Consider the following 23,032-nt stretch of genomic DNA (forward strand, 5'->3'; position numbering starts at 1 on the left):
CTTTCTTCTTTGTATCTATTCCACTTTCTAATGGTTTGCATACGTTTTGCGGTCCCGATTTCCCTCCCTTAATCTGTCTTGTCCCTGCCCGGATCTCCTATATCGGAAATCATGGCGCGTCTTGGCCGCGTAGGGTTCCTCACCCTCGCGGTGGTATTCCACCTAATTTACGCTTATTCCATCTTCGATATCTATTTCGTCAGTCCGATCGTGAGTGGCATGAGCTCGTTTCGCGTGGAACGAGAGCCCGATGCTGCTGCCCCCGCCAAACGTCTCGTCCTCTTTGTCGCCGATGGCCTGCGCGCTGATAAAGCCTTTCAAGCATTGCCTGACCCCGATGACACCACCGGAGAAGATGCGGACCCCGTTTACTTGGCTCCTTTTATTCGCTCGCGTGTGCTTTCCCATGGCACTTTCGGCATTTCACATACTCGAGTTCCTACCGAGTCGCGGCCCGGCCACGTTGCGCTTATCGCGGGGTTATATGAGGATGTGTCGGCGGTTACTACGGGATGGAAGCTAAACCCGGTGAACTTCGACAGTGTCTTCAATCGGAGTCGGCATACGTGGAGTTGGGGTAGTCCGGATATTCTTCTGATGTTCCAGGAAGGCGCAGTTCCCGGAAGGGTTGATGCGGATACATACGGCGAAGAGGAGGAGGACTTCTCGTCTGATGCCACACGGCTGGACACCTGGGTGTTTGAGAAAGTGAAAGATCTGTTTGCTTCCGCCAAAACTGATCCTGAGCTGGATGCGAAACTACGCGACGACAAAGTGGTTTTCTTCCTCCATCTTCTTGGGCTTGATACTACCGGCCACTTCAGTCGCCCATACTCGAAGGAATATCTTCGTAATATCAAGCTGGTTGACAGAGGAGTGCAGGAAATAACCAAGCTGGTGGAGGAGTTCTACGGAGATGATGAAACAGCCTTTGTTTTCACGGCTGACCATGGAATGAGCGACTGGGGCAGTCACGGAGACGGCCATCCGGACAATACTAGGACGCCACTTGTTGTATGGGGTTCTGGTGTAGCTGGGCCTCGATACACCCAGGAAGGGACTCTTACTGGCCACGAGGATGGCGTGTCGTCCGATTGGGGCTTTGACAGCATCCAGCGAAATGATGTCGCACAGGCTGATGTGGCAGCCCTTATGGCATACCTGGCTGGGCTCGACTTTCCTACTAATTCTGTGGGTCAGCTACCGCTGCAATATCTGGACGCTAGTCCGAAGGATAAGGCACTGGCCGCACTGGCCAACACTCAGGAGGTCTTAGAGATGTACCGTGTGAAGGAGGAACAGAAAAAGGCAGCACTGCTTCGGTACAGGCCCTTTGAGCCACTGGCTGACCACGGCCGAACCTCTGTCAATGAACATCTCGAGGAGATAAAAGCCAAGATAACAAGCGGCTCTTACGACGAATCCATTGCAATGTCCTCCGCTTTACTGGCGAATGCCTTGGAGGGCTTGCGCTACTTACAGACATATGACTGGTTGTTCCTTAGAACCATCGTCACACTGGGATACCTAGGATGGATAGCCTATGCTCTGACCACGGTTATTGACTTGCATGTCCTTCATGGGACCTCAGACTCGAACCGGACAGCGTTCAGCACTTCATTCTTCTCATCGATCCTTGTTGCACTTTTCTCTGTCTTTTTCGTTCAGCATTCCTCTTGGAGATATTATCTCTATGGTTTCTTCCCGGTATTTTTCTGGGAAGAGGTATTTGCCCGACGAAAGGCTCTGCTTGCTGGCCGCGACATCCTTATAGGTCATGTTCATTCTGCGAGTGGCTATGTCGCGTTTGGATTCCAGTTGGTCGCTTTCGTGGGTGTATTGGAAGCCTTGGTATGGGACCTTACCTCAAATGACTGGGACGTCCGCTAATAGTTTTCTACAGGTGCAATCCTACTTCCATCGCGAAATTTTTACTGTGTGCTTCGTTCTGGGCGCTTTTTGGCCTCTTTGCTACGGGTTAGGATTTGTGAAGAAGCATACACTGCTGTCTTTTACATGGCTTGTGGGCTGTCTCCTCATGAGTACTTTCACTTTGCTACCTGCAAATAAGGTCGAAGAGATCGACACAATGTACGTATATCCCTGAGCGTCTTGCCAACTTGTCGACTTTGGCTGATTGCATTTGCAGAACCTGGGGTGGCCTGTTGATGTTCTTCACCGGCTTGTTATATTTACTTTTCGAGAACCGCATCTTGGGGAAAAAGGAACACCCAACGCAGTTATCCATTACTCTTCCCAGCTGTGGTTCGCGCACAATTATGGGCATGCAGGTATGCACAGCTTCCTTGGGACTACTGATAGCTCCCTTGTGCTTCTCTACGGTCAGCATTGGCTAATTCTGAATAGCTGGGCATGGTCATGCTTGCATTGATTGTTACGAGATCTAGTGCAATGTCTCTTCAAGCTAAAGAAGGTCTTCCATTTGGCAACCAAGTCGTCGGTTGGTTCGTTCTAGGTGAGTTGTGAATATCCAAGGGACGCTGCATGTCGCCACGTGCTACTTCCTATGCCCCCAGTCGTTTCGCGAGCTAATATACTCTATTAGTTACCTCACTTCTACTTCCATTCCTCTACCGCCTGTATCCCAATCGGCATTACCTGCACCGCTTGATGGTCCTTTTCCTCACCTTCTCTCCATCTTTCATTATCCTTACCATTTCCTACGAGGGGCTCTTTTACTTCGTCTTTTGCATGACTCTGGCCACCTGGGTACGATTGGAGCACGCTATTCATGTCTATACTGCAGCGGCAAGGAACGGCGCGGCAGATGCAACGAAGCCAGGCACCGACGCAGCGGCAGTTGTTGAAGGCCATACTTACCGCTACCGAACCCTCAGCGTGTCCGATGCACGGGTGGCGCTCTTTTTCTTCTTCCTGCTTCAATCGGCCTTCTTCAGCACCGGCAATATCGCCTCGATCTCCTCATTCTCCTTGGAGAGCGTTGTCCGGCTCATTCCGGTCTTTAGCCCCTTCAGTCAGGGCGCCCTGCTGATTCTGAAGATTCTCATCCCCTTCGCCATCATCAGTGCTAACCTGGGCATTCTGAACCGCCGACTGGAGGTTGCACCCAGCGCCCTGTTCATGGTCGTGATGTCGATCTCGGACATCATGACGCTGAACTTCTTCTACATGGTCCGCGACGAGGGCTCCTGGTTGGACATTGGCACGACCATTAGCCACTTCTGCATTGCCAGCTTCCTGTGCACATTTGTAGCCGTGCTGGAGTTTCTCAGCGAGGTGATGATCAGTGGAGTGGACTTTGGTCTCCGAAGCACCGCCATTAACGCTGTGAACGGATCCACAAAGACAAATGGCACTGCAATGGCGGACAAGAAGAAGCACCGCAAGGTCCAATAGAAGCCAAGACGCCCCCATAAAGCTCCACCTCGGAGCTGTAATGAAATTGTACATGTGTGATAGTAGAGTCAGATACGTGCATTTGGAGTTAATATACACTACAGCCGAGGAGGCGAACGCGCCCGATAGCGCGAACCTTACAATTGTTGGATACCAGCTTCGTAAGTTATCCCTGTGGCGTTCTCCAAATAAAATCCGCTCCGGCCGAGATACCTCTCTCCACATACATTGCTAGTTTAATTTTTGCTTCTTCCTACTACGTTGCAAGCGTAATCCCCGTTGCGCGAATGCGGCGCCGACGATATCCCGATTAGGAAATAAATAGATCGAAAGATCGATAGGATAAAGCATCAGCCGAGGTTTCACAAGCTAGACTCACTAACGACCACTAACAGATGACGCCACCCAAGCTTTTTGCCCTCTCGCCGCCAGGCTGACTGTCTAGATCCGCGATGGGGAATGGGGGAGGGGCCAAAGCTAAGATCGCTCCGTGGGCGCCCACACACTCTCTCTCACACACACAACACACACACACCCACACCCACACCGCTCGGGTGTTCCCCCTGCATGATGGATGGCTGGGTTGCGGGGAAAGCCCGCGCCATTCCCGCAAGGCAGGAAAAGTAGAGCAAAAGAGAAAAGTCAGGCACACGCACACACACGCGACTGAAGGCATCGGGAGTTAGTAGTCTAGTAGACAGATACTACTAGTCTAGTAGCCTCCGGTGACGTCGGGATGTGCGCGCGGGGAGGTTAACTTACCTTAGACCCCGAGATTTTTCGTACTTGACTCAGAACGGTATAGATTGCGAAGGATGGGGTGTTGGGGATCTCATTGGTTTGATCTTGGGATTGCTCCTGCATTAAGCTGAAGAATACACGCAATCCGGGGGTTTGCTTTCTTTGTCCCTGGGGCTGATTGTTGTTGTTCTTTTGGGAGCCAAGGATTTTTCTGTTGGGTAGTACTTGTTGATGGGGTTAGTGGTGATGATGATGATGATGATGATCCCGAATTGATTAATCCCTCATGGATGAAGCTCGCCTAGGTAGCGAGGAAGGCTCGCGCAGATTTGACGGGGTTGTTGTTGTTTGTTGTTGTTGTTGTTGTGATGGTGGTGATTGTAGATGCGGTTTTCTACAACCATATTTAGCAATGGGAATTAAACCAAGATTTGCGGTCAGATGAGAGTCGGGACCCAAAACTTGGTTAGATAATGATTCAGGGGGATGGTAAGTAAATAACTACTGATGTGCAGGTGGGCTAGAACCATCAGACAACGGCTCTTTTCATGTTTGGTGGTTTTCGGTTTGCTAGTTACTCGATGGGCTATTTCTGACACCCAACTAAATGAATCTATCCATGAGTAACTACTATAATTGTTCTGACTTTCTTTGTTTCCGCAAATGGTGCATAAGCGGGCATAAGCGACATTGTAATGAAGAGAGAGAAAACGGCCCAGACTCCACTTAGTGGAGTTGGAAAAAGAAACGTAAGAAAGAAGCTTAAAATCCACGGGCAAATGCAGGATTGGAAGTTGTGCCGACACCAACTCCCTTCCTAACTGTGTGTTTTTACCGTAGTCTCGTGCGATGTAACTAAGAGAGTATTGATGGGTATAATAGTTCGATATGAATATGCTGGCAGGAGGAGGTTTGTTATAGCTCGAGGCTTACTAGCTCATCGCAGAGCCTGATATTCTCCATCTCAAGGAACTCAATTTGAGTTTTGAGTACCTAGTAGTAGTAGTAGTAGTAGTAGGAGTAGTAGGCACCGGGGGATCCCATCCAGTCGTAGCCATTCCGGGTTTAAGGCGCAAAGAAGGTGGCAGGATCTCCCCTGTAGAAACATCGAGTATCATCTGTCATGATCCCATGATAGTCACGGAGTTAAGCTTACTACCGACTTTGTAGACTTTTTCAACGTACTATCCACATCTCTTCTGGCGAGTACCATCTAGTATTCATCAGGGAATGTGTCCCTCCACAAGGTACTTTGGTGTACTTGAACCGAGTCTGGCAAGAGTCGAGGATGGGGACCGAAAGACTGAAATAGCAGCTATCCAACCATCTAGACTTACTAAAAGTCGACTGACCATCCGGATGGACCCTGGCTGGATCCCCCTAAGAGCCTTAGCCCGACCGTATTTTCTGGTCCGGCGACAGGGAACGAAGCAATACTAAGCAGCTTTCTCCACAGTCCGACTAACCCATTCATTCTCCCCCCTCCTCCTCCCCTTTAGTTAGGTCGAGGTACGTCCCAAACAACTTGAGCAACACCGTGACTGGTTGTCGTGGGGCCCAGCAAAACCATACTTTCAGGTGTCCTTCTGCCCCGAACTAAGACTTTCTGACGCCACCCTGCAGGGCCAGTGGGAAGAGGCGGTTGAACTGTTGCTTGCTGCTGCTGCTGCTGCTTGCTTTTGGGGGGAGGGATGCTCCCGCCCGTTGCCATTGAGTTAGTTTCAGTTCGTTTAGTTACTAGTTAGTTGTCTACTACTTTTTTTTGTTGCAACATAAGTGATTGACTACTATTGCTACCTCGAAACTCTCTCACCCTCGCTCTCTCCATCAGGCACTGGTTCCTGGAGTCATCCATCACCTTCTCTTTTGAGCCCATTAATTCCGGGAATTTTTCTCCCCTGTGCCCCTCCTCATTGCCTCTTTCTCTCTCGCGCTCTCTCCCCTGTGACCTTCCGCCAGGCTCCATCGATCGCATCCATCGGGTGGCGCCAAATCCTCCCTCCCCTCCTCTCCATCTTTCGGGCTTGCGTGGTGCTTTACCTGTTCCGTTCCGTTCCTTCAGTTCATCTGCCTGGCCAGTAAGCGGTTCATCAAAATCCCCAAACCACAGCAAAAAGCAAAAGATCCGTCACCACACGGCCTCCTTCTCCATATTATCATACTTGACCCTTGGTCCTCCTTCTATTTCATTTTCCCCTTTCTCTTTTTTCCTTCCTTTCCTTGTGACGTATTGTTCCGCTTTTTTCTTTATTCTTTGTCTTTTCACTCTTTTTCGAGTCTCGACCACACAAAACTTAATTCCCCCCAACCCTCGAGTCGTTTCCTCCCCCTGGCCCTCGTCGCTCCAGACCATTTCTTTGTCGCAAAGTCTCTGGATGGATACCTGGTGGCCATGAGCACGACCGAAAACCACTCAGATCCAACAGCTTCCAAAACCAGCCCAGCCCCAAGTACAGCGGGCTCAACGGGCACTTCAGGTATTACTGTGCGCACGGGACCAAACGGACATATGAGTTTCAGAAGGTGAGTGTTGACCGTTATGGTGCTTGCTTTTTTGCCCGTTTGCGCTCGCGGGGCTGTGAGAGATGAAGCCAGAAAGCCTGGCGCAGAACTCCCAGAACCCGAGCGGGGAGACTACAGGACGAGAAATATAGATTCAAATTTGGTCGAGATCTTATAGAAGCTAATCTTCTTTATCTAATCGCTTTTTTTTTCCCAATAGACAACGTGCGTCGCGTGCTTGTGAGGTACGTCTTGCTTCCTGCGAGGTCGCGTTTGTGCTGTTGAGCCTCGGCACCTCGGCTCAATCCCAGCTTTGCTTTTGCTCCTTACTCGCCGGTCGCAGGTAATGCGCCGCGCGCAAGGAATATGACAATGCAACCACATCTCGATCTATAGGACTTTTGTTTGGCTAACATGATATTTTCTTGCACTTGTGAAGACATGCCATGCTCGAAAAGTGAGTCTATACCCCTTTTTCTCCGTGTAACCACCTGTCCCCACTCGAATGGATGGCCCCAGTCCTGCCCGTGCCTTGCCTGCGCCTGTGATTCTGGACGGCCGAACGAGCTCGCTAATCACGCCACTTCCATGGGTAGGTTCGCTGCGATGCCGCCAGTCTAGGGGTGCCATGCACCAACTGCGTGGCCTTTTCGATCGAGTGCAAGATCCCTACACCGAAACGCAAGAAGAACCAAACCAAGTCGAAGGAAACAAGCGGGTATGTCTCGGTCTTTCGTCCCATCATCGGTGTTGATCTCTATTGACCATGATGCTTCGTTTCTTGTTTACTAGAGGTGAGGAAGCCGAATCGAAATCGCCGCAGAGCAAACCCGAGCCACTACCAGTCGAAAGCGGGAAGGATGCCTTTGGCTATCAGAGGAATCGGATGGCTGTCGACGGTATGCCGGTCACTAGCCTCACCGAATCGCAGGCCGCTCAGCAGGCTTCCCAAAACTCCATGTATGCCCAGTTCATGAAGCCTAAGTTTGCGCGCGCCCCGATAAAGGAAGCGGGGAGGGTTGCATATCTTGGAGAGTCGTCAAACCTTTCGCTCCTCGTCCAGGATCGCCATGGGACCACCGATGTCGTGCACTACCCTCTGCCCCCGAACATGGGCGGCACGCCTGCTCGGTTGACGGATCTGGATAGCTTGGAGTTGGATATCCTGCATCAACGTGGCGCTTTCCTGCTGCCTCCAAAGCCCCTGTGTGATGAGCTGGTTGAAGCCTACTTCAAATGGGTGGCTCCTGTAGTGCCCATCGTCAATCGCAGCCGCTTCATGCGGCAGTATCGTGATCCAAAGAACCCGCCATCTTTACTTCTTCTCCAAGCCATACTCCTGGCTGGTTCGAGGGTCTGCACCAACCCGCAATTGATGGACGCCAACGGCTCAACCACGCCCGCTGCCATGACGTTCTATAAGAGGGCAAAGGCACTATACGATGCCAATTATGAGGATGACCGCGTCACTATTGTCCAAGCGCTGGTTCTTCTAGGCTGGTACTGGGAGGGACCGGAAGGTACGGATCGTGGCTTATGCCTATCGTGTCCTTCGGTTCAAAGGGTATATGTGCTAACCTGCCTTAGATGTTACGAAGAATGTCTTTTACTGGACCAGGGTGGCCATGGTCGTGGCTCAGGGTTCGGGTATGCATCGAAGGTAAGCACAACCCTGATTGGTTTTTATGTTTATAAAGGCAAGTTTATTAAATGATACTATAGTGTGGAATCGTCTCAACTTACCAAGCCGGATAAGAGACTGTGGAAGCGGATCTGGTGGACCCTATTTACACGAGACCGATCGGTGGCTGTCGCGCTCGGCCGGCCCATCGGTATCAATACGGACGATTCGGACGTTGGGATGTTGACGGAAGACGACTTCATTGAAGATGAGATCGACATTGCGGCGGAGTATCCGCCAGACCCGGTACACGTACAATTCTTCCTTCAATATGTCAAACTCTGCGAAATCATGGGATTGGTTCTCTCCCAGCAGTACTCCGTGGCCTCGAAATCAAGACGGATGAATGCTATGGATCTCACCCACTCCGACATGGCATTGGCGGATTGGCTCCAGAACTGTCCAAAGGAGGTGTGTTGGCAACGGCAACGGCATCACTTCTGGGCTGCACTCCTTCATGCCAACTACTAGTGAGTCATGCTATAAGGGAATTTGTTTTAGTTTCGAAACTAACTAGATTCAAGCACAACACTCTGTCTCCTGCATCGAGCCCATATGCCGCCTGCGTCTTCCGTTTCGAGCAATTACCGCGTAGAGGAGATGGCCTACCCTTCGCGAACCATTGCGTTCCAGGCTGCCGGAATGATCACTTCAATTGTTGAGAACCTCCAGAATCATACCGAGATCAGATATGCGCCGGCCTTTATGTAAGTTCTTGCGTCTACCATATGGTGACGTCTACTAACTCCCGCAAAGTGTCTACAGCTTGTTCTCGGCCTTAATTATGCATGTTTATCAAATGCGATCTTCTGTTCCCTCAATTGTGGCCACCTGCCAGGAACGGATCAACATATGCATGCAAGCCCTCAAGGATGTGTCGAAGGTCTGGCTCGTGGCCAAAATGGTGCACACGCTATTTGAATCCATTCTCGGGAACAAGGTCTTAGAAGAACGCCTTCAGAAGGCCGCAGGCAAGAGACATCAGCGGGTACGGCCCGAGGCAGCCCAGCAGCCGCCTGCGAAGAAGCCGGAACCCCCCAAGCGCAAGTTTGATGAGATGGAGTTTGGCCTACCGAATGGAGGAGGCCCCACGCCACCGGTATCTTACGAGCGATCTCGTCCCCAAACGCCTGCAGTCACGCCCTCGAGAGAGATGCAGCCTCCGGGTCTGAACCTGCCGCAAGGTTCCCCTCCAGCTCCCGGACAGCCGGGTGCCTCGCGCGGGAATACGCGGCCGACGACTCCTTTCAACCAATATTCCTTGCCTGCCACGCCCCCGGACCTATTTCTTGTTACGCGTACCTCGCCCAACCTGTCCCCGTCACTGTGGGAAAACTTCCAACCGGATCAGTTGTTCCCTGACGGCACTACGTTCTTCCCAGAATTGACGTCTCCCCAACCAAACACGGTCGACCCGCAACTGCAGATGCAGTCTCAGCTACAAGCACAAGGCATGGATCAACGGGCGATGATGCCACAACAAGTACCAGGACGTGGTAGTATATCCGCCGCTCAGGGCAGTCCAGAAGTCATGTCGACTCTAACACCTGCAATTGGCCTGCCCGGCCAGCACTCACAGCAGGTGTTTGGTATCGAAAGTCAGCAGGGTTGGCCAATGCAGAATATGGACGCGACGCTGGGCGGAGCGCCTATGGACGCTGCGAGCCAGGATGACAATTGGAGCAGTAGTTCAAGGAGCGGTCCGACAGCTCCCACCACACTTAATGTGGAGGACTGGTAAGTTGATTCCGGCGGCTCCAAACAGGGCTGCAGCAAGGATGTCGCTGTATGCATATACTAACTCACAGCTCTCAGGTTCCAATTCTTCGGCATTAACGGTAGTTTCGGCGATTTGGCGACGTAAGCGGCGTTATGTCCATAGCATTTTCTAATATTTGACATGGCATGGGTGGTTGTTTGATGGATTCATGGTCATATTGGTCTTAACCGTCAATATTTCTGTCCGGCTAATTACCCGAAGGGTGGGTATATTGTGTTTTATATTCGAGTACAGCGAGTCTTATATCCAGGTCTCCCCGGTTGTTGGAGATGTGGATGAGGGTCATTCTTGACGGTGGGAACAGGCGCAACTGGAGGATGTGCCTTACATTCATGTGTATAATGATTTTTAGTGGTAGAGTCGAAATGACGCAATGAAAATTGCAAGTAAACTTTTCATGGAATGATTCAGGTGGAATGTAAAACTCCTCTGTACATAAGCAACTATGCGAATCTCATACAGGTGAATAGTTCAGTTGGCTCAGTGTCTGCCTCAGGCGCTGAATGAGTCAGCAACGTGACTGTTCCCGACTGGGCCTAGCGGATGACGACATCGCAGCGCGGGCGGTTCAGCCAATGACAAGACGTGGGATCTGGGGCCGGCTTTACCGACTCGGGCAACCGTCGATGCTGACTACTCCTGGGGGATGACTCTTCTGGGGAAGATAATAATTTCGCCTTTTCCATACCAGAATCTCCTGTTATCCCATCTTTCTTTGGTAATTCCATTCTTCTTTTTGCCATTGTCATCTCTCTTTTGTCCAATCCCACCTGTTCTCATATCCGGTGGTGACTCTCCCTTCTTCCCGACCACTTTCTCTCGCCCTTGACCATCTCCCCGCTGTTCCGTCCCCGCAGCGATGTCGGCCGCAGGATCAAGTAGTGATGCCGCGGTGAAGAAGGCTTTCCCTCGGGTTGACCTCGAGGGTCACGACCTTCCTCCCTCCCCCGCTCCTTCGAGCCCCCACGGTGGCCGTCGCTATAACATTGCTACGGAGCTTGTATATACGGAGGGAAATGATCAGTACAATGCTAGCAGCGTTCCGATCTACCAGGTACCGATTAATCCCCCGATAATGCCTCAATGTCTCTGTTTCAGCCATGCAGAGGCACGACGCAAGCAGGAAGTTAGGGCTAATTGATGCTTTTGTAGAGCGCTACATTCAAGCAGACCTCCGGTGGTGGAGGCGGCGAATATGACTACACTCGCTCCGGAAACCCGACCCGGACACACTTGGAGCGACACCTCGCCAAGATCATGTCCGCCCAGCGGGCTCTCGTCGTGTCCTCTGGTATGGCTGCGTTGGATGTGATTTCTCGCCTGCTTCGTCCTGGTGACGAGGTGGTGACTGGTGATGACCTCTACGGTGGCACCAACCGCCTTCTGAAGTACCTGTCCACGAACGGCGGCATCATCGTCCACCATGTTGATACTACGGTGCCGGAGAAAGTGCGCGAGGTTCTGACCTCGAAGACGGCGATGGTCCTGCTGGAGACGCCGACCAACCCGCTCATCAAGGTCGTGGATATTCCTCAGATTGCTGCCGCCGCCCACGAAGCGAACCCTAACTGCGTTGTCTCGGTCGACAACACCATGATGTCGCCTCTTTTGCTGAACCCTCTCGAACTTGGTGCCGATATTGTGTACGAGAGCGGTACCAAGTACCTTTCCGGTCACCACGACCTTATGGCAGGTGTGCTCGCGGTCAACGACCTGTCTCTCGGCGAACGCCTCTACTTCACAATCAACGCTTCCGGCTGCGGTCTGTCACCCTTCGACTCGTGGCTGTTGCTGCGTGGAGTGAAGACGCTCAAGGTCCGGATGGATCAGCAGCAGAGCAACGCCCAGCGCATTGCCGAGTTCCTCGAAACCCATGGCTTCAAGGTGCGGTACCCTGGTCTGCGGTCGCACCCGCAGTATGAGCTGCACCACTCGATGGCCCGGGGATCGGGAGCCGTGCTCTCGTTCGAGACGGGTGATGTGGGTGTCAGTGAGCGGATTGTTGAGAGCGCCAAGCTGTGGGCCATCAGTGTCAGCTTTGGCTGTGTCAACAGTTTGATCAGTATGCCGTGCCGCATGAGCCACGCCAGTATCGACGAGAAGACGCGACGGGAGCGCGCCATGCCCGAGGATCTGATCCGACTGTGTGTGGGTATTGAAGATGCAGATGATCTCATTGATGACTTGCGACGGGCGGTAAGTTTTGCCATTTAAATTCTCCATTCTGGGTGTGATTGATCAGTTTGAGCTAATATTGGATGTAGCTGGTGCAAGCTGGTGCTGTCAATGTCACGCTGGACGACTTCCAGGCGAACTCGTCCAACTAAGCTACGTATGCATAACACGCGCGCGACTGATGGATTGTGCGGGTTCTTTCTGTAATTGAGGCATTGATTCGAGTGCTACGGTCACGATTTTTTTTTAAGAGACGATCATTTGGGCGTTCAGGAGCATTAATTAATGAGTGTAGTAAAATATTTTGGGAATGAAACAACCATATTATCTGAACATCTATAATGTGTCGGTGGATTGTTTATCCCGGGGATGGCTGAGAACCGTTTATCCGGGGGGGATTCGCGATGGCCTCAAAAACCAGGGATCCGTCGGCAGTTTGGCGGAAAGATCGGCCGGCATCGGAGGCAAACCCGAGGACGTTGCAAAAGCTGGTCCAATCATTGGCCGGCCACTTCTCGTCCGCCTGCAAGTCCGATTAAATAATGAGTCGCTGTCGCGATGGATCTGATTTCTCGCTCGCTCTTAGTACTTATGTATGTCGGGCGCGAGGCTAACAAACTCCGAACCCTTTTCTTCTTTGCAATGGACCTGTAATCCCGTCGGGCTCCCGTGCCTTAATCCCTCGTTTTGGACTGCGAACCTGTTCGCCATCCCCCAAACCCCCGAACATCTGTCTCACTCATCCGTCCTCCCCGGCAATTGTCTTCTCCTGCGCTGGTCTGGATGACGTTGTTCGAGCAGTCGCTGTAACCTCCTTCTCTTCACCTCGGGCGATCCTATCTCAGCCCTAGACTTGCTCATTCTTTTTGTCTCTTTTTTTTTTCCCTCTCTCTCTCTCTCTTTCACTTCTCGCCTGATCGCCATCCCGACCGGTGAAACAATACCATGCCTCGGAACGCGCTCTCCTCCGAAGCGCCTCTCCCCATGTCCGCCATCACAGAGCAGTCCATATCGTCGGATTGGAATACCAACCGTTTAGGTGCGCGACTGGGAGTCGATATCGCCAGTGCCGCAACTGCGGGTGCCTTGACATGTCCTGTCATCACCGTTATTGATCGGTATGCTAGTTACAACCTACCCCGATACATCATCCTCCTATCGTCGAGAGAGATAGCGAGAGAAAGAGCTATAAGCTAATGAAATCAATTCCTTGAACCAGCGCGATCATCGAAAAAGCAGCCAAGGGTGTCCCCATCCGCCAGACCATCACATCCTGCTTCCGATCCATGTTCACAAAACCGGGGAGCTTCTTCCTCAGCACCCCATTCCTCCTTATCTACACCCTGTACACGTCCACCTACCTCACTGCGAACACCATTGACACCTTCACCTCCACCGTGCGCGACAAGCCCTTCTCAACCGTCTTCCCCGGTACCGCCAAATTCCTCACCACCACCGCAGTGAACATGGGTATTTGCGTATACAAGGACGCCAGGTTCGCGCGCATCTTCGGTGCAAAACCCTCTCCTGCTGCTACACCTGGATCTACATCTGCGCCCCAGCCCGCTTCCAGATCTACATCCGCATCCACCCCAGCCTCCTGCCACCCCTCCGGCGCCGCCAAAGTCCCCAAGATCTCCTACGGCCTCTTCTGTCTCCGCGACAGCATCACCATCTTCGCCTCCTTCAACATCCCCGCCCTCGTCGCCCCCTCCATCCCCGATTCTATCGCCGCCACGCCCGGAATGAAGGCTGCGCTCGCGCAATTCTCCTGTCCGGCTCTGATGCAGTTCGCTAGCACGCCTATGCACCTGCTCGGATTGGATCTGTATAACCGGCAACCGCCAGGCGGATTGGGATGGCGTGAGCGCGCTTCGCGCATCAGACGCGACTACATCCCCAGTTGCTTTGCGCGCATGGGCAAGATCGTTCCGGCGTATGGTGTGGGTGGTGTGGTGAATGTGCGGATGAGAGCTTCGCTAATGGAGTATCTGGAAGGCGGGAAGTAACCGTTTCCCACAACTGCTTACTTTCTTATTTGTTTTGTGACGACGATGATGACGATGATACTCCCCCTTTTGGCAAGATCTAGTTTATGACCCTTAGATCTTTCCGTTGGGGGGGTGGCTATTTACAGTGCATATATGCAACACATGACATATACTTTATAGACAGAGGCGGGGTGTTTTCTCTGCCCTGCCCTGCCCTGCCCTGCCCTGCTCTGCTCTGTTCTGTTCTGTTCTTGTTCAGACTTGCGTTTGCTTCTTTTCTATACTACACTCTACTCTCCACTCATAGAGTCACGGGTCCGGCGTCCTAATTTTTTATTATTTTTCTTTCGGATCGGTGTTCTATGTGTGTTCTGTTCGGGTTATAGATTTAGAGAATCTGACTTACTAGCTAATGTCTGGTTTTGGATGATCACGAGATGAGATGCACTTGTTCTGTCTGTGTTAATCTATCTTATACTCAGCTTGTTGGGACTGTGTTGTGTGATGGCTTGATTATCTAGATTATTTATGCTCAGTGCATTCAGTTCCGTGAAACTGATCATGTCGTCTGGTGCTGGTTTCCTTGTATTTCTTGAGATGGTTTGGATGAGTTAGTGTTCTATCGATCAGATCGAAGAAGAGCCGTTGGAGAAGTGGTCTAGATGTATTGAATGAATCGAAACTCATACAATATTAGTATCACCTTGGTTTAATTTAGAGTCAATTCTTGATTACTTTGATGTTAAGGTACTAGTACGGTCTTTAGAGGGCAGACGTAGCTAGTAGGTATATATCTACTAGTTAGTATCCTCTAGCTGCATTTCAGCAGGAAATAAAGAAATAAAGCGTAAGTAGCTCTCTTCCATTTAGTGATAGATTGACTCTTCTAGTGGGTTAGTCGAAGGGGTATTAAGGAACTGTATATAAGTATATGCTGGAATAACTAACAAAAAAAGGGGGAAATAAATGTCGCGAATGTTGTCCTAATCCAGTGTGCTATTGTTGCACACAATCTTAAGGGGATTAAAAGAAGCCAAAAAGAGGGAGGGGGAGAGAGAGTATCACACAAGAAGCAAAGATGAAAAATCAAAACTAGGTACATGCAAATATAGAAGAGAGCAAGCAAGTGAATTATATTTACCACCTACCGAACACACGTTAGTCCATATAATTACTGCTGTAGGGAAGGGGACAGCTCACGAAAATGGTTCTGTATGCAAATAGACTTCCTCCACAGTGCTTCCCTTCTTCAGAACTTGGCCCTGTGCATGCGCAGCTGCGTTCCTCACGTCGCGGATCATTGACCCCGGGCCACAGGTAAAGATCGCGATACGCCTCGACGTGTGTGATGCAGTGCTAGCTGCGATGATCCCAGATATGTCCGGTCGGTTCCCCAATTGGACAACCGTATCCGCAATGTCGATTTGCGATGAAACGGAGTCGGAGGAACCCCCGGGTCCTCTCTTCTCCACTGAGTCTGGGATCAGGGGTGATCCCGAAGCTGGAGTGGACAATAGTGAGTCCTTCGAGGTGACGTGGATGGAGAGGGAGATTTCGTCGCTTTGAACGTTGTAGGCTGCAAGCTTGGCTTTGATTTCCTCCCGGTACCAATCTGCGAGGGCGGCGGTGCGAGTCGCAAAGTGTACTTGGATTGTTGCGGTTGACTGTTGCTGTCGGTGAGCCCGCAGTGCTTCCTCGAGAATGGCCAGGGAAAAGCCACCGCCGGTGCCCCCAGTGATGAGGACATATGTGTCAAACTGGGCGAAATCGACGGACTCAGAAATCCCGCCATATGGGCCTTCGAGGAGCACTGTCTCAGATGAGTTCGGTTGTTCGAGAGCCGTGTTGCCCAGGCTGGCTGTTAGTCCGCGGCGCGGCTTGACGTAGAAGATGATTTCAGGTGCTTTGCCGGTTCGCTCCATGTCCTGGTATAGGGAGCAGATCGTGAATGGGTGAGCGCTGAGACAGTGGATGCCTTGCTGAATGCTGAGGAATCGGACGAAAACGTGTTGGCCTGGGCGCCAGGTCATAATTGTTGGAATCCGGATTCGGACGAGGCCGCAGGGGAGCTGTTCGATTGTGGCTGTGTGGCGGCCATGCATGAAGTAGGTACGAATGTTGGATATCCATAAACTTAGGATGTATATTGCTCCTGCAGATATGAAGTAATCCCTGGTAGGGTGAGCTGGATCCATGACATGGTATGTTAGGGGAGCCTACCATGAAGATAAGCGGAAGTCACAGTGCAAGAAGAAAAATACGACGAATACCAGGGCGGCAAGAAAGTGGGTGGCTTTGAAGAATTCGTAGAATCGGTTCCTGTAATTGTCAGTTTTGAGTTGGTAGTTGAGTGATGGTTGGGCTGACCTGATGGCTGGGAATGACATGAATGTCAGATATGCCTGCGGAATTATAGCAGCAACCCCAGTCCAGTATGTAACCTCCGTCTTCCACTGGTCGACCATATCGCCTTGATCGATGTGGTAAACAATGAAAGGAAAGGTATGAACGAGCGCCAGGACAAACATAGCATAACTTGTCCAGTGATGAAACACCTGCGCAAGATTAGCTTTTATCCTGACACATAAATGTCAGACATACTTGAAGCTTTTCATGAGGCACGCCGGTCAAAGTCGAGATAAGATTAGCTTTTGCGCTCAGTGCTCTATTGGGGTCAGTCATTGGTTATAATGCCGTTGATTGGGGAGTGTCCTACAAGACAAACGGTAGCAGAGCCAGGGCCATCCATCCACTTCTCGTCGCAATCGGCGGGCTACCTCCATAGGAGACCGTTTCTGTGTTGGGCCAGTAGTAAGGCCGCGGTCCCAGTGTCATGGCTTTGATAATAGTTAGTCAAGGGCTCCAGTCATCGAGGTTGCGAAAAACCAACCCAAGAAGAATACTACTCCTGTCGACACCAGGAGAATGACCCCAAGCGAAGAGGTGCTAGAGCGCAGCACGGGTAGTTGGAAGCATCGGTAGGCAAGATATCTTCCCACTGTTGTTGATCGTCGCCATATCGTAGACCTCTTGATAGAGTGCGGACCATACTTGGAGATCAGATGCAGGATGGAGAAAACACCGACAGTCGCACATAGAAAGTATATGGTATTCAAGGCATAGACGTGATCCGATTGATACCTATTGACGAAGACACAATTAACATAGAGTCGATTATATGGGAGAATTGGAAGATCTACCAGTATCTCCAATGTGCGTTACGATAGGCACACTGGTCTGGGGTCAAGGTGCAGTGATCAGCCCGGGAAGAATGTAACATAACCGGCTGGTCCAGCCATGGCAGCCCCATGTTGAGGAAGGGTTAGTGTGCTCAGAGACACCAGTCTGCAGAATTGATGACGCTTTCTGTATGCACTTCCTATATCCACAACGTGGTTCAGGAACAAGGTCAATGAAATGATCCATGTAAGGGCCATGTGTCTTAGGCGTTGAGTTTTGAATGATCCAGCAGGGGACCCTAGATAGAGGGCGATGCAACAGCATGATTCAGCTGCTTCGTGTGCCTTGACAACCATCGTCCATGGTACGGAACTCCAGACCCTTTCCCGCTGTCGTAGCAGCAGCTTCACCTGGCAACATGATGTTGTCCTGTAACAGCGGATTGCTCATTGGCTGAGGGTTGCTCACAATTGAGCACATTTCTCCGGTTAGCGTGGAATGCATACGCATGCGGGCCGTGTTTGGGGGACAATCTGCTCTGTGCGCTTAGCATGCATGACCATCCAGTATGGCTAGCGGAATGACTGGGAAATTACGATGTTCTTTCTTGCTGATTCCATCTTCTCATAACCCATCTATGTATAGGCTGGTGAGCAGTTTTGCGCAGGATACGAAGTAGCCCGCGAGTAAATGGATGCTTGACGCATCTGGATCGTTTCTAACCAATTGCGGAAGGAACATGGCGTAACAGTGGAGAAGCAGAAACAAGATTAATGAATTAACTTTGGGATAACCATAAACTGAACAGCTGAGATATCATCATGGAGTAGATACATTAAGAGAAAGATTGAAACGACGAGATGCAACCTTATCGTTTGCGTCCCCCATCCGGTCTAGCGTGGGTCCGTGACCACCACCGCGGTTTCTACTGCTGCAGCAGCAACAACAGCATCTTCTGCTGCTGCATCCACGGCTTCTACGGTTGCGCTGGCTGCTTTGCCCATCTTGTTCGACTCCACCCCATTACTTCCCCACAGCAGATGATCCTTGAGCGCTTGATATCCTCCGCGGAGACTGTCCGCTGCTATCCCCTTGGCCCGCAGCACACTGCTGGCTACCCGCGCGGTGTCCCCATGGTAGCAGAGCATTAGCACATTATGGCCACTCAATTTGCCAAGCACATCTGCATTGCTGAATAACGCTTCCAACTCCAGCCACTGTGCCTCTAGTACGTCTGCGTCGCTGAATGGCTTGGCTGTATGAGAGTCGAGACTATGCAGGGGAATGTTTACCGATCCCGGGAGGTGCCAAGTGCCAAAGTCCCCCGCGGTTCTCAAATCCAGCACGCAGCACAGAGGCCGGAGCACCATCTCGCTCAGGAGGTTGGATGAAAAGCAACGGGGTAATTCGTAATATTCGGTGAACAGAACCGCAGGGCTTCTTTCCCAGCTCTCATCATACCGGTAGAGATCAACACCAGCGAGGTTCTAGAAAAACAATTATCAGCATACCCGAGCTCCGAAATTCAATATACGTAGCTCGCCGACCCACCTGATTACGAATTGGAGGAAACCTCTCGGGCCCTAGCTTCTCGAAATAGTCGCCAACGTATTGATATGGCAGATCGAAGCACAAGAAGACACAGTGGATCGAACCATCTGGTCCCGCTAGCTGTTGCAAGGTTCCAGCGCTCTTGCGTTTCTCCAGCATCTGATAAAGTCCCTTCAAACTCAAACCGGATGACGGCCCACAGACGACCCCTTCGCGACACAAGTCCAAGGATAAAGAGAACGCGTCATATGAACTGACTTCTTCATGTACGTCAAGCGCTTCCCTCCAGGGAAACTCCTGTACCTGCATCAGGGCAAATGTTCGTGGCCCTGGAACCCTGTCCCCGGGTGCTGTGCACACTCCAAGCCGTAGCACAGATGGCTTGACTTCTTTGAAGTAGGTCCCTAGTCCCGTCATCGTCCCCGAGGTCCCCATTCCTGCACAGAGCACGTTGATTTCTGGTAATTGCTTGAATATCTGGGGTCCAGTCCAGCGGATGTGCGCATGCCAGTTGTCATCATTGTCATACTGGTTGGGATTAACAATCTCGTCGGATTGCATGGCCATTGCCCGAGCAGTCTGGATGCCCCCGCGTTCATCAAACGGGTCAGGCTGAGATGGGCCACCGAAAAGGGTGACATCCAGCCCGAAGAACTGCATCATCCGTAACTTGGTCTCGGTGGATTTATTACTCAGGAAAGCCCTGGTGTCGCTAATACCATGCATCAATCGAGCGAGCATAGACATCGAGATGACTGTGGACCCTGAGCTGAATTCCACAATCGTTTGGGTCTTGCCAGGCACCACGGTTTTTTCGAGCAGGTTCATCGCTTGTTTCGTCAGTGCCAGGGCCAGGCACATGGTCTGTCCTACTGAGGGCCGACATACCTGGTATAGCTTTCACGTTGTTGGCCGGGTGCATTGTCATCATTTTGGCATAGATCCGTACTCCATCTTGGTGGAACGGGTTCAATCGATCGGGCAGCTCCACCAGAGGTAACGGAGGCTGGCAGTCCGGATCAAAGTACTTNCTTGAGCGCATCCAGCCCAAAGTACACATTGTGTTCATTAATGTTGGTCATTATGTCAGAATATCAGTAGGGGCGGCGAGTATTGACGGCAATGTTGAGCCAACAATCACCCAGGGACGGGAGCATCAAATTATACGGCCCTGCTACAGAAACATGCAGTCACCCTCCCACGCACGAGATGCACTCTTTCCGGCGTGATCTTCGCATTCGGCGCATTGCTAGCGGCCCACTGAGCTTGGTTTATTGCACATCTCAAGTCCGCTTCAGGAAGGTCCGTGTCTCATGTTGAGCGGTTATTCATGGGGAGTGGGTTGGAACTCAACTCGTATTCGTCGAAGACTTGCGCAAATGTGCTCAGCTTGAGCGTTCTGCTTGTGACTCTTTCGAATAACGTAAGATTCTTTGAAAACAGTCCCCTGACTCAAAATCGGGTTGAGGTCGGTCTACGTTGTGTTGGTTTTCTTGCGCTCCGCAGTCTACCCTCTGATGACGGAACCCAACATTCCAAGGTTGTCATATAATAGCACCATGTATAGGCAGAGGGGCACGTACTCCAAAAGATCCACAAGCCGTCACGGCATAGTAGCTGCAACCTTTTACGAAAGCACGAGGGCATTTGCGTTGTTTTAGTCGATCCTTTCCCTTTTAGCCCTAATCGGCGAGACGGCGGCCCTGACACGCAAGGAGCCGTCCGCTCCATGTACCTCTTTGCACCGCAATATGGTCGCTACCCGAGCAATCCTTCCTTCCTGAAATTTGTTTCATTTCACAGTCTTAGATGGGTTTACTAAGTATCCTCGCTTGCAAATCCACGGCGCCTTGCAGCGCTCACTTGGCTCAGTCCTCTTGTCAATTGACCCTTTCGTTTCTCTTGAATAGGCTCGCGCCCTTATCTCAAGGACATCGAGCTCAGCAAGAGATAAAATGCCTGGGATCTCAATTGAGAATGAAGTCAAACATGATAATCCATCGACTATCTCTCGAGATGTCGTCACCGAGTCTAGCGGAGAAGAGAGCCGGTCAGCTGCACCACCACCCATCTTCAACGAACAGACAAATTATGTCCCATTGAGCACTATCATTACGGTATATTCCACTATATGGACGCTCAACCACCAACTATCTATCTAACCTGTCGCAGATATTCCTAGCCTGCTCGACAGTTGATTTCGTAGCGGTCATGGACCAAACCACTCTAGCCGGGAGTTTATCCATAATCGGCAATACATTAAATGCCAGCAACAAGACCTCCTGGATATCAGGAGGGTATTTTGTGTACGTCGAGTTGGCAGCCAGACGTGATCCCCAAGTAGCTAACCCAATACAGAACATCAACCTGTTTCCAACTTTTATACGGACGACTCTCTGACATCTGGTCCCGAAAATACGTCCTATACATAGGTCTCGCCATTATGTTCATCGGATCCCTGGCATCATCTCTAGCACAGACCGCCACGCAACTCATCATTTTCCGCGCCTTCACCGGCATGGGCGGCGGCGGAATTACGTCCATCGCGCAGATGATAGTCAGTGACGTGGTTCCACTCCGCGAGCGAGGTAAATATCAAGGCATTCTTGGTGCAGTAATAGCTATTGCCAACGGAATCGGCCCTGTGATTGGCGGTGCTCTATCCCCGATATCCCACAACTCGTGGAGATGGATCTTCCGACTTATGCTGCCACTCACGGCTATCTCAATCCTCGCTGTGATGTTCTTCATGCCTTTGCGGAAGGTCACCGGTAACTGGAAAGCGAAGCTGAAAGCTGTCGATTTCTTCGGCGTCTTTCTAGCTCTAGGAGGCACGGCGGTGCTTATGCTCGGATTGACATGGGGTGGTGGCGAGTATGTCTGGAAATCGGCACATGTTATAGCAACGCTCATCGTGGGGGCTGCAGTGTGTGTGGCTTTTGTCCTGTGGGAATGGAAAGGTCATCCGTATCCGCTGATACCTATGCATATCTTTAAATCTCGCATTGTGAACGGCGCGTGCCTGACCATGTTCATCAACGGGTGGAATATCATAGTCATGCTTTACTACATTCCGACTTTCTATCAGCTTGTGTTCGGTTATTCGACTACCAAAGCTGGTGCCATGGTATTACCCATCACATTGTTGCAGAGTACGTTGCCTTTCCCTGCTATCACATATCAGCCACTCTATTCCATGCTTAATATAAACGCGCAGCCCTGAGCAGCACCTTCTCCGGCCTAATCGTCCACTGGATCGGCCGATATCGCGAATCCATCCTCGTCGGCTGGATGATCTGGGCCATCGGACTAGGCCTGATGTCGACTCTGAACGAGACATCCAATCTAGGAAAGCAGATAGGCTACGGTCTCTTGACAGGTATAGGTTCAGGGAATACATTACAGCCGTGAGACTGTCCCCTCCCCCACCAACATACCCCTAAACTACTACAACACCAACTTACCCACCCTCAGAGCCCTAATCGCCGTCCAAGCCGGCGTCGCGAGACGAGACATGGCCGTAGTAACCTCATTCCGAAAGTACATCCATCCCCCCCCACCCTCCACATCTATCCCATCTCCTACCCACTAACACCGACCACCAAATACAGCTTCATCCGCAACCTAGGCGGCACCCTCGGCCTCGCTGTCTCGGGCACAATCATGTACGTACATCCCCACATACCCCCTTCCACCTATTCATGCTAACTCCCTCCGCAGAAACAACCTCCTCTCCACGTCCATCACCTCCCTCCACCTAACCACTGCACAAAAGCAATCCTTCCTTGCCAGCCCATCCAACTATCTGTCTAAACTCCCCGCCGACGAAGCAGCACATGTTCGTGCGCTGCTTATCCCCGCGTACAAAGAGGGATTTAGGATCGTGTTTACGGTGAATGCGGCGCTCGCGGCGCTGGCTTTCTTCTTGGCGGTGGCGTTGATGCCGCAGGTGAAGTTGGAGAGGGCGGATGATGAGCGGTTGAAGGAGGAGGGGATGAGGAGGAGAGAGGAGCAGAGAGAAGGGGAGGATTAGGGAGGTAAGTGGGAGTGGGA

At 51.3% G+C, this 23,032-nt stretch overlaps 8 protein-coding genes across 8 annotated transcripts; 6 read left to right on the forward strand and 2 right to left on the reverse strand.

Annotated features, from left to right (window-relative positions):
- Positions 1-111: 111 nt before the first annotated feature.
- On the forward strand, positions 112-3,378 carry An14g00900 (uncharacterized protein; the record flags this gene model as incomplete). Its single annotated transcript, XM_001400682.1, has 5 exons — positions 112-1,851; positions 1,904-2,091; positions 2,150-2,291; positions 2,368-2,476; positions 2,567-3,378. The coding sequence occupies 5 exons, from the start codon at positions 112-114 to the stop codon at positions 3,376-3,378; spliced, it is 2,991 nt and encodes a 996-aa protein (XP_001400719.1).
- Positions 3,379-5,013: 1,635 nt separating this feature from the next.
- Positions 5,014-6,201, forward strand: An14g00910 (hypothetical protein; the record flags this gene model as incomplete). Its single annotated transcript, XM_059744039.1, has 5 exons — positions 5,014-5,029; positions 5,138-5,217; positions 5,347-5,529; positions 5,629-5,833; positions 5,951-6,201. The coding sequence occupies 5 exons, from the start codon at positions 5,014-5,016 to the stop codon at positions 6,199-6,201; spliced, it is 735 nt and encodes a 244-aa protein (XP_059602250.1).
- A 310-nt stretch (positions 6,202-6,511) lies between these two features.
- On the forward strand, positions 6,512-10,374 carry An14g00920 (uncharacterized protein; the record flags this gene model as incomplete). The annotated part of the gene is made up of 11 exons (XM_059744040.1): positions 6,512-6,642; positions 6,842-6,866; positions 7,018-7,104; positions 7,218-7,339; positions 7,414-8,141; positions 8,209-8,281; positions 8,344-8,772; positions 8,827-9,009; positions 9,059-10,039; positions 10,118-10,162; positions 10,317-10,374. 11 exons carry the CDS (start codon positions 6,512-6,514, stop codon positions 10,372-10,374), a joined length of 2,862 nt encoding a protein of 953 aa, XP_059602251.1.
- Positions 10,375-10,941: 567 nt separating this feature from the next.
- Positions 10,942-12,409, forward strand: An14g00930 (uncharacterized protein; the record flags this gene model as incomplete). The annotated part of the gene is made up of 3 exons (XM_001400685.3): positions 10,942-11,136; positions 11,235-12,278; positions 12,347-12,409. 3 exons carry the CDS (start codon positions 10,942-10,944, stop codon positions 12,407-12,409), a joined length of 1,302 nt encoding a protein of 433 aa, XP_001400722.1.
- A 793-nt stretch (positions 12,410-13,202) lies between these two features.
- Positions 13,203-14,266, forward strand: An14g00940 (uncharacterized protein; the record flags this gene model as incomplete). The annotated part of the gene is made up of 2 exons (XM_001400686.3): positions 13,203-13,375; positions 13,477-14,266. 2 exons carry the CDS (start codon positions 13,203-13,205, stop codon positions 14,264-14,266), a joined length of 963 nt encoding a protein of 320 aa, XP_001400723.1.
- A 1,178-nt stretch (positions 14,267-15,444) lies between these two features.
- An14g00950 (uncharacterized protein) lies at positions 15,445-17,083 on the reverse strand (the record flags this gene model as incomplete). Its single annotated transcript, XM_059744042.1, has 5 exons — positions 15,445-16,464; positions 16,519-16,567; positions 16,616-16,803; positions 16,850-16,913; positions 16,965-17,083. 5 exons carry the CDS (start codon positions 17,081-17,083, stop codon positions 15,445-15,447), a joined length of 1,440 nt encoding a protein of 479 aa, XP_059602252.1.
- Positions 17,084-18,321: 1,238 nt separating this feature from the next.
- On the reverse strand, positions 18,322-20,039 carry An14g00960 (uncharacterized protein; the record flags this gene model as incomplete). The annotated part of the gene is made up of 3 exons (XM_059744043.1): positions 18,322-18,915; positions 18,980-19,867; positions 19,929-20,039. 3 exons carry the CDS (start codon positions 20,037-20,039, stop codon positions 18,322-18,324), a joined length of 1,593 nt encoding a protein of 530 aa, XP_059602253.1.
- Positions 20,040-20,934: 895 nt separating this feature from the next.
- Positions 20,935-23,012, forward strand: An14g00970 (uncharacterized protein; the record flags this gene model as incomplete). Its single annotated transcript, XM_059744044.1, has 6 exons — positions 20,935-21,096; positions 21,152-21,285; positions 21,338-22,131; positions 22,197-22,386; positions 22,504-22,644; positions 22,700-23,012. The coding sequence occupies 6 exons, from the start codon at positions 20,935-20,937 to the stop codon at positions 23,010-23,012; spliced, it is 1,734 nt and encodes a 577-aa protein (XP_059602254.1).
- Positions 23,013-23,032: the final 20 nt, after the last annotated feature.

Source organism: Aspergillus niger, assembly GCF_000002855.4.
Source record: "Aspergillus niger supercontig An14".
Classification (NCBI taxonomy): Eukaryota; Fungi; Ascomycota; class Eurotiomycetes; order Eurotiales; family Aspergillaceae; genus Aspergillus; species Aspergillus niger.